The following is a 12108-nucleotide window of genomic DNA, read 5'->3' as shown; positions in this document are numbered from 1 at the left end:
ACAAAAACAAAAAAAGAGGGGCTTCCCTGGTGGCACAGTGGTTGAGAGTCCGCTTGCCGATGCAGGGGACGCAGGTTCATGCCCCGGTCTGGGAAGATCCCACATGCCGCGGAGCGGCTGGGCCCGTGAGCCATGGCCGCTGAGCCTGCGCATCCGGAGCCTGTGCTCCGCAACGGGAGAGGCCACAACAGTGAGAGGCCCGCATACCGCAAAAAAAAGAAAAAAGAGAGCTATTACTCTGAAAAGTAAGACTAGTTTTCTTATATGGCTAACAAACTAATATATAAGGAAGTTCCAAGGTGGGAATTTCAAAATGGCATAAGTTATACACACACACCTATATACCAGAATGGAAATATAAATCGTGGGTTTTTGTTTAACTCAGTCATAACTAAACAATCATCATAACGTTGTGAGTCAAAACAATAAAACAGGAAAGTCAAGTTCCAAAACCCTTGAACTCAACTATTTACATATTTCTGGTGAACATAATATGAATGAAATTATTTGTATATCTGGTCTGTTTACTCTTTCAAACCGTTTGCTCTGCTAATATAGTGTTATCTTATTTATACGGATGTCTGAAGTTACATGTATCCTTAAAATTCTGAAAGTATAGATTAAAAAGGAAGGAGAAAAGGAAAGAAGGAAGTGTTGGTAGGATTATGCCTACTTGGTTGTCCCAAGAGAAAGAGACTATGCTATATTTTCTAACATTTTCCTCATACATATGTATTACTTCTTAAATAAGAAAAAAGAAAGAAGTTTTTCTAAATTAATAATGCTCCTTTGAAAAACTGAAAAAATTGACAAATTTTTGAAAAAATTCCTATGAATTGCACAATTAAAAGATAACCACAGTTTATATGTGAATATGTTTTTTATTTTTTCCTTATTTATGGAAATAGAAAATTCACATAATTTAGATCATATTGTATATATGGTATTATATTCTTCTCATTTTCCTTAACATTCTATCCACTCACCTAATCTCAGTTTATGAAAACAGGATTTGGAGGCTGGGGGCTACGACAGCACCTACAGATAACAGCTAACAGTGCTGGGTACACCTCCTATATGCTAGGCACTGTCTGCGTTGTCTCTCGTTTCACACCATAATTCTATGAAGCAGGTGATACTCTAATTCATAATTTAGAGATGAGGGGCTAGAACTCAGCGAAGGCATTAACCTTCTCAAGGTCACACAGCTAGCAAGTAGTGGGTCAGTGATTTGATGCTCAAATCTCCTTGGTTTCAGTTTCCACTAAACCCTGTGAGAGGAATAAGCACAATTTCCAGTTTTACGTTTTGTTTCATTTTGTTGGCATGTTTCTAGGATGGGTGATTCACACACTAAGAGAAAAGGTGTTTTTGTATCAATTTGAAGGATAATAACAACTATAAAGTTAGGTGACTATGAAATGGGGATTATGTGGCTTGGACGGGGAACTCTTCAAAGCAAAAAGACTCACGATCTCTGAATTATTCAAATAGCCATGATATGGTGAAAGGATGAACAGGGAGTGGCGTTGTGGCACATGCTAAAAAGGTCTGCTTAAAATGTTCACAGCGGCTTTTTCAGAATCAAGCCAAACAGGAAACAACCCGAATGTCCCTCAACTGGATGATAGATAAAATGTTTATATCAATATAATGAAATAATCCTCAGCAATTAAAAAAAAGAACACGTTACTAATAAACCCCAAAACATGGAGAACCTCAAATGTACTATACTAAGTGAAAGAGGCCAGACCCAAAAGGCTAGCTCCTATAAGATGCCATTTATTTGACATTCTGGGAAAAGCAAAAGTAGGAAGAGAAATCAGATCAGTGGTTCCCTAAGGCTGGAGATGAGAGAAAGTTTGACTACAAAGGGGAATGAGGAAAATCTGGGGGGATAATGGAATGGTTCTGTATTTTGATTGTGGCTGTGGTTATATGACTATATGCATGTGTCAAAACTCATAGGACTATACATTAAAAAGGGTTAATTTTACTATATTAAATTGTACCTTAACACAAATAATGGGGACAAAGATTAGCTTGCTTATTTAAGAAATGATGTAGTATAAACACTACATGAAAAAATGATACTACAGAGAGTTATTGATACATAAGATATTTAAAATATAAAGTATTTTAATTATATAAATAATAATTTTTAAACAGCTAAATTAGAAATAAACTATATATAAGAGATTAATACTTTAGGATCAGATTGGATCATGGATATTACTGGATATTTGAAGTCATCCAATTCCTCCACTTGCAAATATTTTATTTTTAAGTTATTATGAATCACATTAACTATGAAAAACCATATAAAATAAATATACTGACTTACCTCCAGGGATTCTTTGGAAAACTTTGCTCAAAGTATCTCCAGTTATTATGTTGTAACTTATCATAGCTAAACACATAATTGAAACAATACAGTCACCAACAAGCCATCACATGTTTCATCTTGAATATTTTGAAAGTAATCAGTTATCACTTCCCAAATAGTCTACTTTCAAATATATATTGTGATTACAAATATGTACAACTTTAAAAATAACTAGACAGCAGATTTGTGGGAGAATATCAGTTTGTATTACAAAAAGATTTTCACTTCACAAATTGATTCTTTCCAGAACGTCTTTAAATAATAGTGAGTTTTGGTAGTCATTTAAAACGCAATTTGTTTTGTTATTAAAGTTCAGTTTCCAAATACTCTTTAGGAACACATATTTTGCTCGAAGTGCGGAACAATAATAGAAAACTGTCAAGCCTCCAAAATATCACCTCATTTGAAAAAGTAAGATTTTGGAGAAATATATTCTTAGCTTTCTGAAGAGACATAAGAAACTAGTTTGAACAATAGCTTCTGTATTACTTATTTTGAAAATGAAGTCAATTTGGCCATTGATGAATGTTAACATTTTGCTTATTTAAGAAGTGCTGGGTGCAAACTTTAAACAGCACGTTGGCCTTGGACATGACTTCCACAAATCCTTAGGTTTTCAAAAAAATTTTAGCCTTAGAAGAAATCTATCATTCTATTTTTCATCAAGCTAGGGAATCACAAGCATTAACTCAGAATCACGCTCACTTTATTTCAATGAAATACTCAGAAAACTGACCAAAAGGAACAGAAAACAAGGGAAAAATGGCTAAAGATAAACACTTAATGTGGAAACTATTTCAACTACTAGTATTCTTTAATGACTATTAAAACTATTTTATTCAGAAATGGCCGTTTATGAAAATACTTACAATATTCAATTTCACATTCATCCTTACCTATGAAAGGATACAAAAATTGTAGAACAGACAGTAGGAGATATCCTGGAAAGCCAAAAGTTTTATTGACCAAAGACTGGTAAGTGTCTGTCCCAGAGAGGGCCCCTCCTTTTATCAATAAAACAAGGGAAAAGTCTGTGGCAAAAATAACCATTAAACAAATGTCAGATTACATTTAATACAATTTTTTTTTTTTAGTGTTTTGACTTAAAGAAAAAAAGAACTTTAAAGAAGAGTTTAATGCTACAGTAAATTAGCATGGCAAGTCTTACGTTTCATAAAACTTTATCTTTCATAAAACTGTACTGTTTCCAGTTATATATTTTTTAATCGAGATGCAAATAGACTTCATATATCCATGCAATGAACTGGACAGATGAGGGTATGCAGACTAGAGTTAAAGCTTTAATTTTCCATTTTACTTTCTTAACCTAACCAGTGCGATGACTATTAACAGGATGTGGCTCAATTGTCCAAGCAACAGAATGTAGGTAATCCAATATCTCATAGGCGTTCAACGTGTGAAGACCGAGAATAAAACGTGCTGGAAGCATTCAGAAGAAAAAATAGATTTAGGAGAATCAGATCATTTGTTTTATAACAAAGTACAACTAGTAACTTTATAGTTATTATGGTTTACTTTACTATATTATTATTATAGTTAAGAGAGCACTCTAAGATTTTTTTTTTGAAATTTACATTTTAGAGATTTAAGTTCCATTTTTTTTTTTAAAAAAAAACAGAGATGGCCAATTTTCTTTTTGTTTGTTTATTTATTTGGCTGCATCGTGTGGCTTGTGGGATCTTAGTACCCTGACCAGGGATTGAACCGTGCCCTTGGCAGTAAGAGCTCGGAGTCCTAACCACTGGAACGCCAGAGAATTCCCAAGTTCCACTTTTAGTGTTGAAATTGAAGACACAAATATACAGAAAATATATAACTAAAAGTCTCTTTCATTTAACCCAATGTTTTTGAACACCTAGTGAATGACACTGCAGTTGTATTGGGTACACAGCTACACAGAGGGTGTGATTCTTGCTTTTTCTTTTTCCTTGCTCATGCTTCCATCACAGGTGAATTTTTTTATCAAGTTATTTGGAAATGTACTAGAATACAAAGAAGAAAATACAAATCATTGCAATGTTGTTTCCACCTTGATTCCCCACCCCCAGTTCACTGAAACTTCTTTTAACAAGTTCATCAATGAGCTCCAAGTTGATAAATCCAATTGATACCTCCTAAATATTAACCATATTTGCTTTTTCAGTAGCATTTTCTCCCTGTTTACCATTCCCTTGTTTCTCAACCATCCTCCCTTGGCCTTTCTGACATCACTTTCTCTTGGATTTCCTCCTATCTTTTGGGTCATTTAGTTTTTCACGTTTCTTTAACTCTCTTCAAACCCTGGATTCTTGGACTTTTTCCTCACTCTTCAAGATGTCCTAATGTGATCCTATTCATGGTCATGCTTTCAATTTTCATAAAGATGTTAGTAACTCCCAAATTTGTACCTCCAGCCCAGATTTCTTCCAAAACTCCAGATTTCTACATCTAGCTGCCTAATAAACATTTTACCTTGAAGACCTCATAGGCATCTTGATTTTAGATGTCCAAATTAGAATTTATATATTTGTTTTGGAACCTGCTTCCGCATTCATATTTCTCCAAACTGTGAATAATATGAAGATAAACTTGAGAATCACACTAGACTTCTCATTATCCATCACCTTCTATTTTCCTTTGGTCACTAAGTCCACTAACTACTGCATCATAAATTATTCAACTATATCTCCTCACTTCTAGTCTCTAACCTGTTTTACTTTAGGGCTTAGGCCTTTATCATTTCTTGCTTGGATTACTGCAAAAACTCCTATTAGTTCTCTCATCCACTATCCCCTCCCTACTAAGACTTTCTTGACCTCCCCCCTGTACCAGATGAATCTGACCACAGCATAAATCTGACCATGTTTTCTGCTTAAAATCCTCCAGGGGAATACTTTGATGCCTTTGGATAAAAAACAACACTTTTTCATAATTTTTTTTCAGAAAAAAACTGTTTATTAGCTGTGGGATCTTGGATGAAGGACTCTGAGTTTCATCTGTAAAGTAAGGCAATACCCCAACCTTGAAGAGTCTATGAGGATGATGATGTTTAAATGCCTACCACAATGCTTGGCACACTATGGAGGCTAAATGAATGAGAACTCATGCTATTTTTAGTTATCTTCTATAGGCTGTGTGTTGCGGTGGAAAAACATAGTATTTGGAGTCTGATGATAATGATGGTAACAATGATAAAAACCACAAAAACAATAGCAAATACTTCACAACACTTTCTGTCTGCCAGACCTTTTTCTAAATGCTTTATGTATATTAACGTGTTTAATCATCGCAACAGCCCTAAGTAGGTGCCCTTATGATCCTCCATTTGATAGATGAGAAAAGTGAGGCACAGAAGCTTAAGTAAATTGCTAAATTTCACAGAATAAAGGAGAGACAGGACTCAGACCCTGGTAGTCTAGCTCCAGAATCCATGCATTTAACCAAAATCTCAACTCTGTTGCCAGTAACTGCAGACCTTGGGCAAATCATGTTAACCTACTGGTCTCAATTTCCTCCTCCATAAAAAGTAGAACATGAATACCTACTTTATGGAGTCAGAAGGATTAAGTATAGTGGCTGCATTATGCTTAGCATCTAGCCAGTCTTCAGGAAATGGTAATGATTATCATTACATGGGAGCCTTCAAAAATGCCTCTGCAAACCTAACTTCATCTCTTTCCACTTATCAACATCAACCCTATACTTTAGCCAGGCTGAATCACTTACATAGTTCTCTCTTGCATTTCTACATTACCATCTGCTTGGAGTACCCTTCCATTTTCTTTGCTCTCTCACATTTTTTCATAAACAGTCAGTGAAGCTGTTTTTTCCTTCCCAAAACATGTCTGCTCCTTTAAGGCTGGATTAAATGCCAGTATCCCTATTGTCATGCACATATTTGTATTATGGTATTTTTCATGAAGTATTATAATTATGTGTGTTTTTTTCTGCCTAACGTACTACATTGTGAGCTTCGTGTGGGCAGGAATAATGCTATCATTGCTATAGCTATCATTCCTATCATTGTTATAATGGCAGCAGTGTCAGTAAATATCTGTTGAATGAATCAGTGATCAATAAAGCAGGATTGCTAGGTGTCTATATATCTGATTCAAATGTAATATGATAAATGACTTAATAAATATATTTTAAAATATTCTGCAAGCACAAATGACATAGTAATTCATCCTACATCCTTTGTTTAAAACTAGGAAAAGCTTCACAGAAGAGTTGAGTAGTGCCTTGAAGGATAAACAGGATTTCACCAGGTAGAGAAGAAAAAAATAATGTCAAGCAGGGGGACTATCTATGGGAAGTCAGTGTGAAGGTATATTCTACATGTGGGTAATGGAATAGTCCAGAATGGCTAAAACATAAGTCCCACACAGGGCAGTGTCGGTGACAGGGTGAAAGAGAGGTCATATTAGTGGGAGATAAGACCAGAAATGCAGACTGTGGCCGAACCATGAAAGAATTTAAATGCAATACATTTTTTTCTGTTGTCATTATAGAGTCTTGGAACGTTTTGACTGGGGGAATATCAGATCAGGCTGAGGTTTCATAAAGATAACTTTTGCAGTAATATGGAGGACGGATCAGAAAGCAAAAGACAGATGCTAAAGGCAGGAAAACTAAAAAGCAACTTATTGGCCAAGGAAGAGAATCAGTGAGGACTGGAGTAACAGGGGGTAACCAGTTTCACAGATGTTGTAAAGTTTTGGTGAAGAACTGTATGCTTGGGATGAGACCTGCTGAATTGTACAGCAGTTCAAAATGTACTGCTCAAAAGTAACAATTTGCTAAGAAGTTAGTCAATAACAAATGCTATACGGGCTATAGATAAAGCTCTCAAAAGTTTTAGGAATCTCAAATATCACTATAACATTTTGATCTCCCTTTAAATGTACTGTATGCAAATTTTAGATAATCCATGAATGAGTGTACGTTATTTAACAGGAACATTTTCTTTTACATCATTATGTATACTTAGACAATAAAAATTATTTTACTCTAATCAACAAATATGAGAACCTTAAAGTAAATTAAAATAATTTGTTGTAAATATTTACAATTCTTTCTTGTTCTCCAACATTTCACCAACATGAAAACAGAACTTAGAAACACTACTTGTTGAACTAGACATAACTCATTAAAAAGACAAAGGCCTTAAAAAGACAAAAGAATAATTGTAGAGACAAACAACTGTATAATTAGTGTCAATTTAAAGAACAACTCAATATTATAACCCTACTTGTAGATTTTGCTCTTAAAATCCTAATTAAGGAACAAAATGAATCACAGTCTATAATTATTTTTTGTGTCTGTGTGGTCATCCTTAATTTATCAAAATTATTTAAGGATTTTCATCATGCAGCCAAATTACTGAGTAACTAATTTCTGCTGATTAGTTGCAACATATGACTTTGCAAAGGACTGCTCACAGACATTGCTGTAGGTTTACGTATAGCATCAGTTGAGAGAGTTATTCACATTATGATCTATGTATGTATAATGTGACTTGGCTTTAAGAAACTATTCATTCTCCTTAATTATTGATTGAATCCTTAGGTGATATATATTTTTAAATGCTTTCTGTCTACTGGTTTACAATGTGTGTACATGTTCATAATGCACTTAAACAAGCCATGGTTATTATGCCTGGGAGGAAATTAATTATTTGTCAGTACTGATTGACTGGAAAACAGGAAATTAAAAACGACAAGGGTAAATCCTTGAATAGGGTTTTTGAGTGTGATAAATGTGCTCATAAATTAAATACACTTTTTAAGCACCAGCAACTCTGAATAAGCACAAAGTCACAGATTCCACATTACTAAATTATGGGTCTTAAGCTACAAATTAAGAGCTGTAGAAGCTAAAAGCATCTTAGGTTTAGGGAGTGGTGGGTGGTGAGAAGCAGGGAGGAAGGGAGTTGAGGGCCTCTGCAGCTCTGACTCTGGTACCTGCTGCATGCTTTACTTTCTTCCTGAGCCTGAGGAAAAACAGCTGAGTTACAGGCTGGTTTTTGGAAGCCTGAGATTTTATGAGGGATCGCATCTTAGTCAGAGTCTCTAGAAGTAGAGCTGAGACAGAGATTCTTGGGCAAGAGATTTGAGGGAGTGCTCTTAGGAGAAGGGGAGTGAAAAGATAGGGCAGGGGAACAGCTCACCAGGACTCCATCTCGGGGGAGAGCAGCTGCAGCCCAAGCCCTGCAGCGGTGGCGCTCTGGAGCTCCAACTGCCCCGCACGTTGGTCCCTCCCAAGGCAAGGAGGACAGCTTTGAGGTTTCCGTTACTCAGTCTTTGGGGAAATGGTGGCTGGGGTTCATAACCTCACAGGAAGGTGATACTGTTAAGGCCCAGGTCACCACTCTGGAGCAGGGGACAGCTGAGGTGTTTTGTATTACCTGGTAAAGGGCATCTAGGTGATCACACATAGCAGCCCCCTAGCAGCAACCACTGCAGTGGGTGTCTGTTTGTGATTGCTGCCTCTTTCACAGTGATACTAAGGTAGAGGAAAGACCTTGTGTTTGCCTTGAGGTGAACTGGGGGGACGACAGGGCAGGGGTGAGAACAACAGGAAGAGAAGATGATTAGGAGTTGTAAAGCCTGCACTTAGACGGGGGAATGGGTGTGAATGAACATGTTACACGGAAAGCGGGAAGCAGAACAGAAGAAGCGATACAGAAGCACCTTACTGCTGCCCTTGAAGACAGTGGCAGGCAGGAGGCTGGGCAGGCAGGGTAGGGTGGGGAGGGAGTGGGGATCCCTGCTGGTTGAGCACCGGGGCTCTAGCTGCCACCTGCACAAACAGAGCTCAAAAAGGTTGTTCATCTGTGTGCACCTGCCCGAGGTTTTTGTGGGAAAGGAATCCCTGATGTCTGCATTTTCAGAGTACGGTCTTGGCCTTAATCAGTCTTTAAAGTGACTCCTCTATCTACCACGTTTGGCATAAAGTGAAAAGGCACATGAAAAGGATTTAGGCTTGGTAATATATAATGCTTTTCTAATCTGTTCAGAGGATTAGCAAGGAAAGTAAATCTCCTCAGATACAAATGTTTAAATTCTTTGATGCACTTTTTAATTAGGAAATTCAATTACAGAGCGTGTGTGTTTGTGTAAAACAGTCATTGCACAATTTAAATTGCAGGAATAATCAATTACACAGCATTTTACCTGTAACATATGAAACCCAGAATAAAAGCAATATTCCCAGAGGAAAGCCAGCTTGCTTCATTGAATAAGGCAATCCTGGAAAAAACATAAAATGTCCCACCCATCACGTTAATAAAACATATGGAAACACGGAAGTTTTCCCCCAGTATCTGTATATAATAGGTTAAGTAAATTGACATATTTATATGACATAGTTTTAAACAGTGTATATGAATACTAAAATTAAATGTTAGCATATTAACACCTATTTCAGAATAAAATGTTGTAAGTTAAGGGCATGTCAAGTGAGTAAGTTTATGAGGTGGAAAAATAAGAGTAAGAAAGCATCAAATGAAAAACAGATGACAGTTCACACAAATAATGTTCCCTTCGGGGTGAGGGGGACATATGACCTAGAATATGTGGAGAGTAATGACCCAGAGCTCTCCTTATGTGCTGGCCGGGAAAACAGAGATGATAACCAGAGTATAGAAGGGTTATGAGATATGAGGAAAGACCAACCCTGGGGTCAAAATGGGCAACTCTGTAGGAAAAGGAGAGGAAAATAAGAAGGCAAAAGTATTTTTTATAAAGCTGAAAGGAGTATGTAATGTTATTTCTTATGAATCTTTTTTGGAAATGGGCAATTTTAGATTATGGACAATGAAACATTTAAAATAAAATGTACTTAAAATAATTCCACCCAGAATATTTATTCTCTGAAAATTTTCCTCTTTCAAAAATCTGCTGAGCCTAATTAAGAAGTACTTTTTAAGTTGACATGAATCAGCTTAAAGTGTTCATATCAGGAATTAACTCTGGAATACGGCCTACACCTCTATGGTACATGGAGGCTGAATTTCAAAAAAGTCTTTACGCCTACTTGCTACTACTTTGTCTCAGGTTCCTACAGTTTATTTACCATTTGAAAAAAAAAATTGTCTGTATATGGAAAGTAAAAAAGAAATACATCAACTTGTGAAAGTTAAGAAAAGTAACTCAATCCAGATGACTGAGACTAAAATGTCATAACTTTACAGGAAAAAGTAATATTCTCAATGAGTATTTGCAGGATTTTGTTTTGTCCTTGCTTTTTCTTAAATTGGATGTTTCAAATAACAAAAGCGCTGAAAAAAAAACTGCCTTTATTATTATAACGCAATGCACTTAATTTTTTCTGAACTTTTCCTTTGCTTCAAATTGGGAAAATATGAGAGGCTCATTTCTTTCAATTCTGATTATTTGGCTCCTTTGTTTTAAAAAATCATTTAAAAAACCATTTCTATTTATTGATTAAATTATATTTACAATTGATATATCATAATAAGTTTGTACTTTAAAATTTAATACTCTATAAATGGGTAAGGAAATATTACGTGGATTTGATTCTTCACGATTGTTATGTTTTCACATTAAACTTTTGTATCTCCAATATTTGCAAGTATCTGGAGGTTCTACACCTCTAGAAGGTGATGGAAAGGTGATTCAAGTAACGGTTGGCCACTCCAGGAACAGGGAAAAAAGTAAATTAGGTAACATTATCACTTGACCATGCAGCCTATGAAAAAAAAATTCAGCAATCTCCCATCTGCAGCTCCACCTTAATCTATCACACACGGAGGATGCTCTCAAATGTGGAAAGAGTGTGAATCACCACCCCATTTTTAGTATAAGAGAGACTGATGTGTGCACATTGTTACATTGGAAAAAAGGGAAGGCTTTTATGAAAAAACAATTACCAATTTTATCATTTAAGATTTTTTCCTTTAAAATTAACCTATGAATACTAGCAACATAATAAGTGTCTTAAATTTGGCCTTTTCACTGAAAATTTAAAAAAAAAAAAAACAAACTTACCTATTATACCAGATCCTATAATCGAGTTGACAACATTAAAAACAGCAGCAGACTGACGACAAGTTTTCCCTTTGTCCTTATGCTCAGAAACGAGGGTTTCTCTGTCATCTAGATGGCTCTATTTTAGTATATAAAAGTGCAATTAAAAAAATATTTAACTAGCTCAAAAATTCAGAAAACTGCAATTTAGGAGACTAACATGATATTAGTAATAATAATAAGTAATGCCAATAACGATAAGCAAATGAGGATAATAGAGTAACAACAATATCTAGTAATTCAAACAGAGCTTGTGAACAAACTCCATCCTAAAATGTCCTGATTACAGCTGCACCAAGTTCGTGGACTACTGCATGAAATCCTAGTACTTTAGGATCTCTTAGGGAGCAAAGGATGTGATTTTTGTGAAATTAAAGGGGTTATATTGAAAAGTGCCCGCTAAGAAAAAAAAAAAGATCAAGGCAAAATTTCTTTTTTCTGCTGGAGAACCTTCTGTGGTGCTACATCAAGACGCTGGGTGAAGGTAGCTAAACGCTGTTGCAGGATGAACGAACGAATGACCTGCCTTCAGAACCAGCCCCAGTCTCGTTACCTGTGGCGGGACGACGGGCCGCTGTCCCTGGTAGCCCATGGCTGCACCCGGGTCCTCTGCAGGTGGAAGGTTCGCGGGCGCGGGTACTCGACTCGCCAGAACAGCCTCCTCCACCAGCT

At 36.1% G+C, this 12108-nt stretch overlaps 1 protein-coding gene across 1 annotated transcript in view; it reads right to left on the bottom strand.

The window, feature by feature from the left end:
• The window catches only part of SLC38A11 (solute carrier family 38 member 11), a 52968-nt gene extending 40873 nt beyond the window's left edge, over nucleotides 1-12095 (bottom strand). Inside the window, exons 1-5 of the mRNA XM_024735973.1 lie at nucleotides 11990-12095; nucleotides 11398-11515; nucleotides 9562-9636; nucleotides 3283-3417; nucleotides 2345-2410 (exon numbers count right to left, since the gene is read on the bottom strand). Coding sequence (XP_024591741.1) covers nucleotides 2345-2410; nucleotides 3283-3417; nucleotides 9562-9636; nucleotides 11398-11515; nucleotides 11990-12028 — 433 coding nt within the window. The 5' untranslated portion in view covers nucleotides 12029-12095. The remainder of the gene's footprint in view (nucleotides 1-2344; nucleotides 2411-3282; nucleotides 3418-9561; nucleotides 9637-11397; nucleotides 11516-11989) is intronic.
• Nucleotides 12096-12108: the final 13 nt, after the last annotated feature.

Source organism: Neophocaena asiaeorientalis, unplaced genomic scaffold (assembly GCF_003031525.2).
Source record: "Neophocaena asiaeorientalis asiaeorientalis breed wild unplaced genomic scaffold, Neophocaena_asiaeorientalis_V1.1 scaffold72, whole genome shotgun sequence".
NCBI classification, from domain to species: domain Eukaryota; kingdom Metazoa; phylum Chordata; class Mammalia; order Artiodactyla; family Phocoenidae; genus Neophocaena; species Neophocaena asiaeorientalis.
Note: the sequence above shows the minus strand (reverse complement) of the source record. Positions and strands in the feature narration are given on the sequence as shown.